Consider the following 17,835-nt stretch of genomic DNA (forward strand, 5'->3'; position numbering starts at 1 on the left):
TTTTCTTGGGTTTGATTGGTACAAGCTTAATTGGATGCAAGCTAGGTGTCCGTGTTTTTCAAATCCAAATTAACGTTGTCTATGATTATATTCGGATAGCAATTGATGATCCCAAAACAAAAAAATTAAAAAAAAAATTAAATAAAAATAATGCTTGAGCGTTTAAAAATAATTACTTTGTTCGAAATTAATAATCATATCATCTCAGCAATCTATTATGTAATTATGTTAAGGAACTAGTTTTTGCCTTGTGTGATTTAAGGTATACTTATACTTGTATGTATTAAATCATTGGAAATATAACCTTGGTACGGTGTTGATATACTCCATGTACTCCCTCCGCTACATATTACTCGCAATAAAGGATCATTTTATGTCTCACAAATACAGTAATACCCCTTTGTTGCGAGTAATATATAACGTAATCAATGTGTGGTTCCTACACCCAGGTGTACCATGCACATGAATTTTAAATTTTAAATTTTAAATTTTATAATTTTAATTTCATTTTCAAAATGTTATTATCAAAAATACTATATTTGGTTTCCTTTCTTTATATATATATATATATTTCATATTTTTCACCAATCTTTCAAAAAAATTTAATTATAATATTTATTTTAATGATTGTTCTGTGTACTTTGAGGCTCTTTATATGACTATATAATGCTCTTTATAAAAAAAAAAAATAAAAAATTATTCTCTAAAATTATTTCACCTAAAAATAACTTAAGATTTCGTTTTTAAATTTTAAATTTATTAAATTTTAGTTTTCAATTTTTTTTTTAATTTTATTTCGTTCATATTTTTCACCTTTACTATATATAGTTACAATTTTCATTTTAGGGATGGTATATATAAATTTTTTGTGATGTTCTATATGTGATTTAATAATGTTCTCTATTAGAAAACATGATGTACTTTATAGTTTTTTGTAATGTACAATTATTTTTTAAAACTATATCTTTTTCCTTATGTCCATAATTATATCATGATTTTTATTAGATTTTTTGATAGTTTATTTTAATTGTCCATTTTTTTATTGTAATTGCAATGTACTTTTATCGTCACATAATGTTCATTGCTTATTGTGAAATGTTCTTTGAATTTTGTCTTTGGATCGTGGTAGGTATATATATAAGTTATGTTCATTACATAATATTATCATGTTCTTTAATAATATTACGGATATTCTTTAGATCTGAAAAACAATCATCAATAGAGGAGATCTCAAAAGAATATCGTCATCAACCTTCACGATCCTGATTTTTAAAAAATATATACGTAGTTAGTGATTATTATTAAAAAAATATATAGAATTAATAAATGATATATTATTTAAAAATACAGAATAAATCAAAGAACATCGAAGCAAAAAACATAAAGGATAAAAATAAAGAACATTCATATAATTGTTCAATAACTATAATGACGAACATATGTACAATTTATAAAGAACACCATGTTCAACATTTGACAAAATATAAAGAACATCATCTTCAACCTTTGACAAAATAAAAGAACATCATCTTCAACCTTTGTCATATGGATCTCAAATTCATAAATATCAAAATTGAAAAAAAAAACAGCGATATTTTACAATAATTGTGCAAAATAATAACAAAATATAATCAACCTAATAAGCAAAATCCTGAAATTAAAATATTAACAAATAAAATCAAATAACCTTCTCTGATCCATCGATTACAATGTTATCATAATTTACTCTGTATTTTTCTCTCTACAAAATTCTTTATAAACTTTATTGTCTCTTAATTCGAAATTAAAATATGGTGAAATTGAAATATGGTGAAATTGAAATATGGTGAAAATGGAGAATATCACGTTGAATCCCATGAATTGTGGAAGACGTTGATTTTTTTTTTTTTTTTTAAATAACAAACTGACAACTTGCAAATGAAATGTTAAAAACTCATCATTTAACACTAGTTGTACCATAAGCATGGTACACCCTGGTGTACTATACACTTTTCAGTTTAATAGTGGTCAAAAATTGTACATTAACAATGTAAAAGTAAAATATATTGAAACGGAGGAACGGTGGTCAAGAGTGTGTTATCAAAATAAAAAAACTTAATAGATAACACTCGTCTCTTATTATGGTGATAGATTCAATGTTGTTAATTTAAACATGTATAGAACTATCCTAATCCTTAAACATTTTTGTAATTTCACACACGTATCTTGTGTTTATAGCCTCCCAAACAGAAGAAGGCCAGCCCTATATTCTGAAAGCGAGGGCATACATGAATAATTGAATATATGGTTAGATCATCACTTATTTTTTTGAAAGAAGATCATCACATATTTTTGATTCTTTGTCATTGTCAAAACTTATCACTAGCTTAATATATACATTAGGCATGTGTATGTTGTTTGATAAAAAGTAGCAACTATAACACACTCGATAAAAAAAAAAAAAAAAAATTAAAATGATTTTATTTAGTGAGTAAAGAAGTATAACCATTCGACACCATATCCTAGTAAAGCTAGAACATTGGTCAAATATTCCAATAATATTTCATGCTATAACTCTATGAACTCTTCTAATATCATATTATTGGTGCCAAAAAAATATATATAGAAATTACGAAAGACTTTACGAAGTCCATGCTTAGTGATAAGATGTCATGATTGGAAAGGAAAGAATTGGTATCTTCCTCTCAAATATCTTTGATTCCTTGCTAAAATGTTGAATATTCCTTGTAATTTATTGATTGAAAAATAAAGAAAAGTAATAAGAAAAAATTATGTAATGATGAAACATACAAGTTACAACTCCCATCTTCAATAAAATTATGGTTGACTACATCATCGCTCAAAATAAAATGCTATATATTCCCTCATATTTATCTTTTTCCCCCAAAATCATGACAACCATACATTTTCTTCATAATATTCACACATCACGTTTTTTTTTTCATCTCTAGGGTATCTCGAGTCTAATCCCTTCCTTCCCTTCCCTTCTCAATTAATAATTTAGAATCTATGAAGTTATTTTTTCTTCTAATTAGAAGTTATAAAAGATATTAGTGTAGAATGATGAATTTATCGGCTCAAATGGTCTTTCAATTTGTAACTCAATTTTTTTAAAGTTATATACTCCTTCCGTCCATACCCAATATACACCTTCTAACATATTAAGCTTTTCTAAATATTCTTTAAAATTGGTGTCTACATGCAGTTCACACATGCATACTTTTTTTATTATTCTTCCATCTTCTCTAGAAAACAAAATATTGTACTCTTTATAATTATTCCAAATGCACTTCATATAAATTTCCATGCTTTTTATACTTTATTTATTTGCAATAAAAACCTATAAAATGTGAGAAACGAATACTTAACAATTTGAGGAATGGAGTAGTTTATATTGAAGAATGCAGCCTTGCAGGTTATGTACTTATGTAAGGAACTAAAAATAAGCCATACGTATCATTGTATACTACTTGTTATATTACCTATAGTTTTCGTTAACTCATAATTTTCGAAAATTAAAAACTAAAGATAAGGGTCGATATGACAACGAACAAATCGTGAGGTACTCATTTTCCAAAATAAATTTTTGATCCTTTTGACTAATTAAATCATAAACGGCCCTAGCTAGATAACTTTAATTAGTTGTGCGGAGAATTTAGAAAAGAGAATTGAGTCACTCATCCAAATTAATTGAATGATGTAATGATTTGAACATCATCTCATCTTCCATTCCAAAATGTGATTGCTTTAAATGACACGTATTTTTATATCATCATTATTTTTGAAGTTTTTATGATTTTATACCATTCTTATCACTTGAGAGAATTAGTGAAATATAATAGAATAATTAATTACTACGGAGTATTTGTTTTTTGAATTAAGTTCTTATCCTCCTAAGATATAAAAGAGAAAAAGTGTATATAAAAGCAGACGGCTATGTGGCCCTAATAAATTCTCAAATCATATGATATAATGTGTATATGCATTCTTATATCTTGATCCATTAATTAATTAACCTTGCTTAGCTTTATTAAAGGATTGGATTATATATCCCTTAACCCCACCCGAGTCACCGGCTAATCTAGACACATCTCCATTCAACTCTTCAAGCTAATTTGCATTTGGAGGGCTTGGTGTTTATTCTGCAGGTGATGTTCGTCACTATGCTTTTCTTGCTTCTCGGTTGCAGTCTACTGGGTTGCAGACACAACTTCTTCGGCATGTTGACATTGTTGGTCTTGGACGAGCCTTTGAGGATGCGTTGTGTCTGTTTAATGGAACAGTGGAGTATGAAATTTTGAGTAATCCTAGTGAGGTCGCTGCCCCTAAACTCATGAAGAAATTGGCAGATATGTATTTCACAAAGATTACCGCTTCTGCAGAATCTGCTTATTCTTTAACTCCTCGACAATCAGCATTATGGAAATCACAGCAGGGTGATCACACCTCTGCTTGGCTTCGGGAGGTTCCTATTTCGGGGTTGGGTCAGACGATGAACGCCAAGACTTATCACTGTGTGTTGTCCTATCGGTTGGGTGTTCCATTGTTCTCTATCTCGACGTCGTGCTCTGCTTGTTCGAGGGTTTTTGCTGGAGATATTTCCGGTGATCACGCGGTGTCTTGTGCTGGTATTGTGGGTATTAAACATCGGCATAATGTTATTCGGGATACCCTTGTTGATGTTTGCTATCGTTCTGGGAATTCAGCGAGAAAGGAGGTTGACATTGGGTTGGCTGGAGGGAACGACAAGGCCCTCACACCTGCGGATGTGTTACTTTATTCATTGGATCGTGGTCGCGATGTCTGTGTTGATTTGACAGGGTCTTCTCCTTTGACACAGTCAGAGCTATCTGACTTTATTCATGGGCGGGTTGTGGCTGATGCTGCTCATCGGAAGCGGGTTAAGTATGAAGCTCAATGTCAGGCGATTGGATATGGTTTCATTCCCTTCTCCTTTTCTTCGCTTGGGGAATTAGAGAAGGAGGCTGTTGCGTTACTGAAGCGGATTCAGAGGTTCTCGACGACGCAAGACATTGGGGCTCGTGTTGCAGCTCATATCTTCACTAGGGTAGGATTTGCTATAGCTAGAGGAGTGGGGGCCCAGATTGTATCTCGGCTTCCCACTAATTTATTGTAGGTTGTATGACTTTTGTTTTTGAGATATAATAATAATAATAATAATAATAATAATAATAATAATAATAATAATAATAATAATAATAATAATAATAATAATAATAATAATAATAATAATAATAATAATAATAATAATAATAATAATAATAATAATAATAATAATAATAATAATATGGAAGTTTTAATGAAATTTGTTAGAAATTAAGGGTGTAATTGTGTTTGATTAATGCGGAACAAATCAATGAAAAATAAGAATTGAGAAAAACAATAAAAAAGATATACAAGAACACAAGGATTTACGTGGTTCGGTCAAAATAGACCTACATCCACGGGTGGGGGATTCGAGAGCTTCTTCACTATAATGGAGAAAGAAAAAAGAGAATAATACAAGGAGTCCTAAATCTAATGGCTCAAAAAAGGTATATTCTAAATGATAATCTAAAGGATCCTTTTATAACACAAGGAAACCTTAATAAAACCCTAAGATTGTTCCCCAAGTATACTCAAATAGCCGTCATAGAAAAGAAATAATTTTAGGAAATATTCCATAAACTATCCTAGAATAACCTAACTATCGAGCTATAGCTCGGCAGCTAGCTCATGCCTGCCGCAAGTCCTCATAGGGCCGAGCTATAGCTCACTCGCATAGAGCTATAGAATGAGCTATAGCTCGCAGCCTCGTTGCAAATTTCCAGCTTCGTCGGGTTTTTGTAAAACGGTCATAACTTTCTCGTTTCTTTATAGGAATTGGGCATATGACTTATCGTTGGAAAGCTCTTGAACCAAGCTATCACCTTCAACTTGAATCACCTCAAAATCGCTTGTAGTTTGAGAAATTTCTGCGTTCAAAGTCAACCCTACTAGATTTCGAGTCACAATTTAACAAAATTATTAAAAGCGTTGTAATAGATCAGACATATCTATTATCGTGTTTGAAGCAAGTGTAACACGTGTCCTTCACTTGTAAACATATATTCCGTAGCTAGTAGCCTAGTATTGTATTGCGGGCATAATGTATATGATACCACATCCTTTTATACTTGTTGATTTTATCTTGGAATTGAAATATAGATTCAACTTATACATGGATGTGATGTCTTTATTGTAACTTGGTTGGAATAAACCATATGGCCAAGGTTAAGAATAAAGCTTTTAAAGTGTCAAGGAAATAAAGTCATGCATGGCCACTATTAAATTTCTTAGCATGCATTCCTATTGAAAATAACAAGAGTTATACAAACTTTATACATATTTTGTACTTTTTTCTATTGTAGTGAATATTGATACTCTATTTTTCATGACTTTAAATACGAGTACGGTTTTATGAAAGAGGTAGCGAGTATGAGTGTATGACTACATCGATATTTACAAAGCTTCTAGTTAGTCTCATGTATGAATAATAAAAGCACCCTTTTTTTTGAAAAAAAAAGCACTTTTTATGTAATTGGATATAACTTAGTAATCAGTGATGTCTATCATACTTTAGTTCCTTATCATTGAATGTTAGTTGTGCACAAATAAGCAAATCTCGAATTCCTTTGTCATGGAATAAAATCCTAGGGCTTGAAAGTACGTATAGTAGCTGCAACATTAAATTATATTAGTAGTTCGAATCACACTATTAATGTACGGGTAACTATTAATTTTAGAATGTTGGATGGAGTATATATAGGAGTACATACTTTGTATATTATTATGCTTTTGAAATATAATCCACGATTTAACTTTGAACTTAGCTCCTAATTATGGTTCTACAATTTAAACCATATTGTATATGTACATGCTACATAGATTTAAATCATTTTTATAAATAAGCTACAAAGGACCCACTTGCTTATTAGTTATTACTAATGTATGATAATTTATTCCCTCAAAAAAAAAAAAATGTATGATAATTTAATTTTACTGGTGAAGTTTGTCCATATTGTTAGAATAAAGGACAGTTTTAGGTGTTCACTGTTTAGTTCTTCATTTTATGTTAACTCTAAGCACATATTGTTAGCTACTAATTTACAATTTATATATAGACAAATAATTTTATGTACCAGTAGTATAATCATGTAGTGGAATTTTTATAAACCTTTTGTATGTATCTACTATGGTCATTTTTTGTAATAATAGATCCTTTCGAATTTTTCTAGTGAGTAATCAGTCCAAATATTTCGTTTATTGGTGGAATGATCCATAAAAATAATATTAATAATTAAAGCTAATTGTATATTTTTAATTCTTACAGGTGGTTTAGTATATCCATTATAACAAAAACACATTTATTACTATTAGATTTATTTTCTGATGATCAAGTTGGACAATTATTTCCTTATAATGCAACAACAATTTCCAAAAACCAATTTCAATTACGTAGTACTTGTAAATTGTAAGGATTTCACTCAATGACCTACCAAAAAATTAGATGAAAATATATACTTCCTTCATTTTTTTTTAGATGCGTCACTTTCTATATTTGGAAATTTCAATTTAGATGCATCATTGTCCTTTTTGGTTAATAAATACTCTCTATCACTTTCATATCACATGTGTCCACTTTTTTTCTTCCTCTCTAAAAATTGGGTAGGAGTCCGTGAATTTAAATGTGACGCATCTATTAAAAATCGGAGGAAGTATTTGATCGGATGACTTTTAGCAAAGGATGGGGTGTGTACGTGTAACCTACTCATCTATTAAAACTCTCCAGCTATCTCCACTACATAACTTAGAATACATTTATGCTTAAATTAATTACCATGCACCAATTCAATATACGTACTCTTAATTCTTGAGTGTATGATGATAGAGATGACCTTAAAACGACAATAAGATAGTTTATGTTTATAAGTAGGGGAAACATTGAAAAGAACATTATATAAATAAATTGATTTAATTGGTGATGCACATCATTAACATAGGTAATAGTAGTACCAAATTAAAGTCCAAAGGCATGTAACAACATTATTCATAACTAGCAACAAAAATAAACCTAACTATTTATATTTTAATAATTAATATCACACCAACCATTTATAAGTCAAAGCTTTTACTAATTGAGAGAAAAAAAAAAAGTAGCAATCTAATGAGAGATCTTGGATGATGAAGTTCGTACTAATCACTAATCATGATAAGCAAACAACTAACGAATACTATACAATATAATCTAAATTTCAATTGATTACTTCATGAGAATAAAACTGAGAAAAGAAACTTCTTTTTTCCCCATTATATAACTAAAAAATTCCTTTTTTTTGTTGATGGGTCAATTGATCAACATTACTTAGCAAAAATAAAAGCTGAAAAGAGCAAAACAAAATGGTAGTGTCACATTCATATGGTGCCTAACCATGCATAAAAATTGTGCATTGTCCCATGCGAATCTTTGACAACCACAAAAGAAAGCTTTTTGAGCTATTGAGTTTATGTAATCATAATGAATTCATGTATTAATAAACAGTAAGGTAATAATAAATTGCAATTTTATTAATTTTATCTCTTTTATCTTTCATAACAAAAATATTTTGGTAATGATTTATGCATCCCTAAAGTATCAATAATCAATAATCAATACTAAAAGACACACCGGCAATGACACGTTTCATTTTCTGGTGTGTCCTTAGTTTTTTTTTTTAAAAAAAAAAATTATTTTGATAACAAATCTCATACAATAATAAATAAATAAAAGATAATAAATTTAGACATATATAAAAGATTATAAATATTTCTTTAAAAAAAAATTATAAATATTTGATGTATATTTCCAGAATATATTGTCAACTATATATTCAAAGAAAATAATTCGAATGTCAAATATTAAAAAATTACTTAAAATTAAAGATTTGATGTATCATTCCAAAAAAAAAACTAACAATTTTAGATTTAAGGGAATATAAAAACAAATTCTAAACATTGTCCTACATTTTAGGAAATTCATTTGGTTAATGAATGATACCAATGCAATTTGTTGGTGAAATCAAATATATATACAAAAATATATGCATATTAACACATGCATATTTTAAAATCTTGTCTTGCCAGTGACTAATTATCACAATTTATATACACCGAGTGCATATAGAGATATGTGTAGCCAAAAGTAATTTTAAAGAAAATATATTGGCTAATAGGATCTTTTATAAATTCAGCATAATATTTTATACAAATTTTTATTTTATAGCTAAATGTAGTGTTAATATGAAACAATTATTAAAAATTATCGTGCATGGCACGGGACCTAATCTAGTTAAAATTCTAAATTGATACAACTTTCGTCTCAAAATAATTGACATATTTAACATCTTTTTGCCACTATGCATAGCTAAAACAAATTTTGCCATGAAATATGTTATGAAATAAGTATTAAATATTAATGTATGGTTTCATATTTAATATATACTTTTTATATTTTGTACAAATAATTTTCATTTTTAGCCCCTTATATACAAAGGGTTTAAAGCTTTGTATAGCATTTTCCTAAAATTTACTGGTTTCCTGCAAAAAACAATTGTACGTAATCTTCAAGTATTTCCCCTGATTTTATTTTAAAAAAAAGTATTTCCCCTGATTTTGACTTGCTACAGAGATATTTGGTAAACTCCCCAACTTTATTTGTTATTCTTGTCCTCTTCTTACCTTATGATTAGGGCACCAACTGTTTGTTGAATCATTATATTTTAAAGTTATCAATCAAATTGTATTAAATTATATGTCAACCAACTTAGCTTTGTAGTCCAAGTTATTTGTATGGTAGTGTTTTGTCTAACATTTAGTTGATTTGATGAGCTACAAGCTAAACATCATACAAAATGATTAGAACAATTTCATTGGCGACGTTTGATCTCTTAAAACCATATACACTACAATAATGATTAGCTTTACAACAATAATTAAGTAGTTCCTAATATAATTGCTTATATGCCAAAAAAAAAAAAAACATGTGATCAAATACCTTTTTTTCTTTGAAGTGCATGAGACATTATAGGTATGACATGCGTTTGGGTTCAGTAAGAACCTTGTGGAATACACCATCTATTTGAAGTGTACGCGCAGCTTAACTAATCACTTCATTTCATAGTAAGTTAGCGTAAAAGTCATTCACAACATACGTACATGATGTATATATATTCATATTATTAATTTTTCATAATTGGTATTTAATGCATTATTCGTATATTATTGGTTAAAATTATTTCTTGAATTGATGAATATGCCGGTTAAAAAAAAAAAAAAAAAAAAAAAAAAAAAAAAAACCTTAGGGCTTGTTTGGCATCGTTTTTTGTTTTCAGTTTTCAGTTTTTTTGAAAACTAAAAACCAAAAACAGGAAACAAGAAAAAGGTGTTTCCACTTTTCTGTTGCCAGTTTTCAAAATTATCATGATTTAATAAGTTTGAATAATTTTTGACTTGTTATGTGACATATTTTATATGGTTTTAAAAAACAAAAAACCAAAAAACAGAAAACCACAGTGATGCCAAACGAACCCTTAGTGATTCGATGTTTGCTTTTTATTTGAAAATATATCTCTTATAACAGTACAATGGCATGCATGAAATAAATCATTTTAATAAATGTCTCAAGAACATTACTAGCTTGCTAGCTAGGGTATTAGGTTAGCTTGATAGTTACACTAGCGGTAATCAGGGCCGTAGCTGAGGCGGGGCAGGTGGGGCAACCGCCCTGGGCCCAGCTTTGTAAGGCCCAAAATTGATTTTAAAAGGGCCTCAAAATTATGGAATAAAAAAAAAAAAATTAAAACTGCTTCATACTCTCAAGTCGTCAGTAATCAGTGCAATTTGTTAGTTTCCAAAAAAAAATTAAATACGAGTATCCCAATTCCCTTGATTTTCGTAATTTTTCCAAAGTCTATCCAAATTCTATTACACTATATTTCTCAGAAGAAATTACTGGTAAAATCAGTCTCCAGTAAAGTCCATAACTCATCTACACAATTTGTTTCTTCTTATTTATTTACAAACTCTACTTAATTATTGAATTTGAGTGGCTCTGTAATGTTCTACCATCTAAATTTTGGATTAATTTTTCTCAATCTTTCACCAAATCACTGTGGCATTGTCTAATATTGCAAGGTTTGTGTTCAATTTCTTCAATTCTTCATATTCTGTTTTGCAACTTCCTTTTCTTTATTAAAAATAAAAAGTAAATATAGATAAATTGTGTATAACAATCTGAATTTAGTAAGGTTTATGCTCTACAATCTAAACTTTAATTAAGATTTTAAAAAAGTAACAACAAAAGGATTTAATTAAGATAAATGAGATGATGCACTTATGTAGCCCTTAATTAGATAAATTAGGGGTTTATTTATTTTACTAGCTTATCATACTCACGGATGATGAGTACTGAGTGTAGTAAATTAGTAGTTATAATTTAGATTTTTTTAGTTTTTTTATTTATTATTGTAATTAAACAAGCGATTTGATTTTTTATTTTTCATATCGTTTACAAGTTACAACTTAATATTTTTCCGTAATTAAAAATTGAAACTCTAGGAGAATTTTGGTTAAGATTAACAACATATAACTAATGCGTTTTCATATTTGATATTTGAGCTTGAAATTATAATTGAGGAAGCTAATCTTTCATTTTGCATACCCTTAAAAAAATGCTTGTTCATAATAAGGGCCTCAATTTATATATTCGCCCTAGGCCACTAAAATCTCAGAAACGGGCCTGGCGGTAATAATAGCATGTAACAAACAAATCTTTGGCATATAAAATTACAACGATTTATGTTCCAAAGTACAATTGTGGACAATATAAAAGCTTAAGAATGAATTAAAAGGGACATTTTTGGTTTGTAGTTCGTTCATGCATGGTGCTTAATGCTTTCCCTATTTTGCGATTGATATGATATGATTAGAGACCATTATATTATCTTGTATCATAATGGAGTTAGACCAAATGATTACTACCTTGATTCACATTGGCCACGCGTCAAATTTTAAGTCTTGAACGTTTAATTTTCATGCTTAAAGTACTATCATTAAGAAAAGTTACCACCTTATAATGTAAATTATTAAGAATTAAGACCCCACTAATTTTTTAGTGTATATTTTTGGAGACAAGCCTTCTTACCACAGTTGGTCTTATCATGTAAATTATTTACTCGTACTACACGAGTAGAAAAGATAAATGAAAAAAAAAAAAAAAAAAAAAAAAAAAAAAAAAAAAAACTTTTGTATTAAAAGAATATATAAAGAAAGAAAAACTTTCCTTAATTTTCAAAATGTTAGCCTCGTTCATTCTAAGTTTCTAACAACTATGGAGTAGTAATTTTCATTGATTAGCTTATATTATGATTTTTAAGGTGAAAATACTTAAATTATTCTGATATACTTAAATAGTTAAATGTGATATGTGGTACAACAAATGACTAAAAACTTCAAATATATTCATAACTAACTCTTTCGGCAAAAGAATTAACTCATCGACTCAATATTCATCAAAGCTAAGCTTCCAAATGAAACAATAATTGTATTTGTATAATATCAAACTCTTTTGGAATGAGTATTATCGTAATAAAGATATGTTACATTTACCTAATTTTTACTTATCTATTGAAACTTATTATCATTATTACAAATGATGAAATTGGATAAGTTTTATAAACTCTTATTTGATGATGAACTGAACTAAACTTAATTAAACTTTTTACTTTTTATTCAAATAATGTTTTTATTTCTTCGAATAATCATATCTAAGATTAACAAACGCTCTTAATATTATTTGTACTATATGTTACAGCATTGTAAGTTTGTAACCCAGGCCAATACAGCTAGCATAATCTCATTGTTTCTAAAATAAGCAAATATTATTAGTTGAACCAAAGATAACCTCATTTATCATCCCAAATATTGTTAATTAATGATACTCCTATCTAATATACAGCTTAATTTGTCCTCTCTTTTGCCATATTTTGGTCAAAACTAGAAATAGTAGTACATATGCTGATATGCACTCAAGTTAGTCAAGAATAAAGATGAAGATTGCACACTTTTAACATATCTTTATTTTTTCTTATAATATTATTACTATTATCATTCTCTACAATAATTATTATACTGTTACAAAGCCAGCTAAGGTTTTCTATATATAGTATTATTAATATTAATTTTTTTAAAAAAAAAACTGTACAATTATATAGCTAGGATCAAGAATCAAGAAAAGTAGTATGCATAATGCATGTAGTACGAAAATACAAGAATGAAGATCTACAAATCGGAGGGCGCCGCCAACTCACCCGCCAATTATTAGCAATTATTGGATTCTCCGATTCTTATAATATCTTTAACGAACAACCTACCCACCTCATTTGCTCATCATCTTTGCTAAAGTGTTTTTATTTAATTATTTATCACAAAATCAAAATTAAAATAAAATATATATAAAAGATATGAAAATCAATTGTTTTTCAGTCAAATACAATGCTAAAGAATTCGCATCACAAATATATGATTTGTTGTTAGCATTAATTTCTTTTTGTCAAAGGTTGTTGAGAGTGATTATAATTCCACATTTGTTGTCGCATATGTATTAATTCAATTGAATACTCCATGGTAAGAGATTATAGCCTACATATCTTTCGGTTCATAATACATATAATGCGTATACTGTACAAAGTAATGAGCTATAGTATAATACAAATAATACGTATAGTGTACGAAGTAATGTGCCAGAATCGAAGTGTATAATAAAAAGAACTATGAAAATCGAATAGTGTCACTAACCTACACAAATATAAGCTAGTAAGTGTGCACAAGTATAGAGTATAAGATTAACATGTATTTTGTAATGGGAGGCTCATTTTCTTTCCAAAATCCAAATAATATGTCTATAGAATGTTAATAGTTTTATTCTTTTAAAGATAAATTACTTAGTTTAATATATTAATGTTGCAACAAGAAATTAATAAGTTTGTAACAAATTTTTAAACTAACACTATAAGCTACTACACATTTTATTATTAAACGAAATATGATAACTAATTTAAATGTGGCCTAAATGGCTAAATTTAATTGTAAATATATATAATTGTGCTAGTACTATTATTTTCAACCATGCATGGTCCATACCCAAAGAAACTAGAAAGTTTTTACAAGTGGGAAAAATAACGTTGATGGAACAAACCAAAGAAAACGATAAGTGTTTACAAGTGTTCCCTATTTAGAAAGGAATTGAAAGACAATTAAATATTCACCTAATGCATGAATAAAAATTTGACAACATTGCAACCCCGGCCAATTACTCAATACAACATTATGATCCACAAACACATCACAAAATCTTATCAACTTAATTATTAAACCACTTAAAATTGAAATAATCAAGTAAAGCAACATAGCCAATATGTATTTCTTTTGTTCCTTAAAGATTACATCATTATTGTGATTGTAATTCAATATAGTAGAAAGAAATTGCAAGAATGGTACCAATATTAGTATTCTTGATGATAGTTGGGTGCCTGGGGTTCAGGTTCAATTTAAGGATTCTGTGAACAGGATGGGTGCCCCATCCTTTGTTTCTGATCTAATTAATGTGCGTTCAAACGCATGGAAAACAACTATGATTCATCGATTGTTTCCTCCTCGTACAACTGGCCTTATTTTGGGCCTTGAACTGCCTAAGGAAAGAATTGATGATTTTGTTTATTGGAAATTTACCGGGGATGGGATGTTCTCCACGAAGACTGCGTATGTGTCCTCCTTGTGTTATGAGAATGGTGATCAGTGATCACCTTTAGTTCTTGACTCAAGTTGGTGGAGGAATTTTTGGGCTTCACCTTTACTTCCGAAGTGGAAAATGTTTGCTTGGAAGATTATCCATAATGCGTTGCCTTCTGCTTCGTTGCTTGCTCAGAAGGGTTTACCAGTGGATTTCAGATGTGGGTTCTGTCATCAGGATGCAGAGACTCTTTCTCATCTTTTCCGAGATTGTCCTTTTACTTGGAGTTTATGGGAGAACCGACCTTGTGGATCGGCCTTGAATATGTCCCAAGATCAGCCTTTTGAAGAGTGGTTTCCTGAGGTTCTTTATAGGTTTCTTCATGATAAGGATTGGTTGATGCTAGATCGGTTTTTTAGTTTGTTATGGGCCCTCTGGCTTACTCGGAACTCTGTGTGTTTTCGTTCTGCGGTTTATTCTCCTGAATCTATTATGGATCTAGCTTCTTGTTGGGTGGACAGGTGTTCCGAGGCTAGGTCGTTCAGATATGATATTATGCCTGCTTTTCCTCCTTGGTTTTCTTGTACTATATCTTCTGTAGTTCTTCGAGGGAATGCGTCGAATGCTTGCTCTGTCAGCCTTATTTTTGATGGGGCTTGGAAATCTGGCAGTCATAATGCGGGTACTGGATGGATATTCTTGGATCTGGCTTCTGATGTTCAACTCGGGGGTGGGGCGCTGTCTTGTAACTCTAATTCTGCGTTACAGTCTGAATTGATGGCTTGTTTGTTTGCTTTACGCCATGCCAGGCTGCTTGGGTACTCCTCTTTACAGATTCTTACGGATTGTTCTTCGGTGGTGGATCTACTTCGGCCTCCGTTTCCCAAGGATATTTCTGTTTGTTGGATTCAGCAGGAGATTTTGGAAGTTATTGGTGCTTTGGATGTGTGTCATATTCAAAAAGTTCCAAGGTCTACGGTTGATCAAGTTCACTGTTTGGCAGGGATGGCGCGTCGGCGTGATTTACTTTGTTTCCGTTTTTAGTTTGTTTGTGAGTTCTTTTGTAAAAATAAAAAAAAAAAAAAAAAAAAAAATTGCAAGAATCATGCTAGCTTAAATGAATATATGACATTCTCTTACAGAAAACTTATAATAATACTTATATCAATGCGTCTTGGGTGCGGCTGGCCACACCATGAGACCACTTGTTAAATAACAAAATAACCCCTATAACACTGACTCGGTAACCCTTTGTAATATACTGACAAGGTTACCCCTATAACACCGACGAAGTAACCCCTGTAAAACTGAACGAGTAACCCCTATAACACTGACAAAGATCATAATGAATTGCCACATCGTGTGGCCAGCCACGTATAAGACTTTGTGTACTTATATACTCGTATAATAAGAGATCAAATATATAAGATAAGAGACAAAAGGGTATAAAATAGATAATATGATCATGATAACAAGATAATAAAATATTCTCCTTTGAAAATTGTTATTAAATTGCGAAAAATAATAAAGAATCCAAATAAATTAATTTTCGTAAGGTAAGGAGAATATGCGTATGTAATATCAAATCGGAATATCACATAATTCAGCCAATCTAAGTTAATAAGCAAGACTTATAAAGGATTAGATCCTATTCTTTTAAGCTTCTGACCAGGCAGAGCAAATTTAGCAGAGCATAACAAATTTCACACGGTGGAACATAATAGAGCAGATTTCAATAGAGCAAAGAAAAGCGGAGCATACAGCTTTAAAGAAAAGGGTCTTAGTGATAGAGGAAGGGTAAAGGAAAATAATACTACGTATTTATAAAATACGGAGTAATAAACCAAAATAGAATTAACAATTTAGCAATGAATTGAAGTACTCGTACTAAATTGAATGGGCTAGTGGAGAGGTCCTAAGAGGAGGAAAAAAGAAAAGGCAATGGGTCCAACTATTGTCGGGTGGTCACCCCGATGGGCGGCAACAAACGGACCCACCCGACCCGTACATCTTTTAATAAATTGAAAGCTAAGTTTTGAGTGGATCTTAATATTGTCTTTGTCATCTTCAACGTTTATATGCAATTTTATTTATTTATTTTTTTTGGTGGAATTTTTGTAAGTATATAAATAAAATGGGTCCATTATACGGACCACCCACTTCCAACAATCACCACCTCCGGGTTTGAAGGGTCACTCTCTTTGTTCAATCAAATCTTTCATTCATTCATTCCAAAATTATCTCACGTATTAGAAGAGAAATGATAGGTCTTGATATGTCTGTAATATAACCCTATATGTGAGACACATGATGACGGATTTTGAATTGCTAGATTTGTCAAGGTTGTCATGTTTGTTATTTTTTTTTAATCACGAAGATTATTCGATCAATGTAATAATTGTTATCTTAGTCAATTGGTAAAAAAATTAATTGTGTATTGACAACAAGTAAGAAAATTATTATTGCAGTTCAATTGATCTCGACACCAAAGATTTGTCATTGTGCGTGAATTTATTACATAGCTAATTCACATTAATATATCTTATACTCCATATGGAGTATATGAAATCTGTTGTATTATTGTAAACTTCGTTTAATTTCCAATCTTTCTACGCCAAAAAGTGGTTAATATGATGATTGATAGAGAATATACACCGAATATTATTATCTTTCTAGATAAATAACCTGATCTTTATTTCTTTTAGATTTATATGCTATTGTATCATATTATATATTTCATATTTTCATAATAACAAGCAAACGAGAATCAAGTGAAATGACATGTTCTTATTCTCGTACTCGGTATCACATTAGGCGCACCCTCACCTATCTCCCCTTAGGCTAAGGCTCTTGCCTAATAAAAAAATTCTTACTCAACCTGTAAATGAATGTATAGCTAGCTAATAAGAAACTTGTCCGATGTTATTAGAGTCATTGTGCAGTCGGGATTCTCTTTAGTTGTACAGAGGATTTTGGAATGAATATCATGGCTAAAGTGACCACAAATTTATGAAACATATGTGCGTAGT

At 29.9% G+C, this 17,835-nt stretch overlaps 1 protein-coding gene across 1 annotated transcript; it reads left to right on the forward strand.

Moving 5' to 3' along the window:
- Positions 1-14,944: 14,944 nt before the first annotated feature.
- LOC145627268 (uncharacterized) lies at positions 14,945-15,850 on the forward strand. Its single transcript, XM_081679670.1, has one exon. It carries the CDS (start codon positions 14,945-14,947, stop codon positions 15,848-15,850), a length of 906 nt encoding a protein of 301 aa, XP_081535796.1.
- Positions 15,851-17,835: the final 1,985 nt, after the last annotated feature.

Source organism: Chenopodium album, chromosome 1, assembly GCF_948465745.1.
Source record: "Chenopodium album chromosome 1, dcCheAlbu1.1, whole genome shotgun sequence".
Classification (NCBI taxonomy): domain Eukaryota; kingdom Viridiplantae; phylum Streptophyta; class Magnoliopsida; order Caryophyllales; family Amaranthaceae; genus Chenopodium; species Chenopodium album.

Excerpts from the sequence above, each read along its gene's own strand:
- LOC145627268 (XM_081679670.1), top strand. The coding sequence starts at position 14,945 with ATGTTTGCTTGGAAGATTATCCATAATGCGTTGCCTTCTGCTTCGTTG.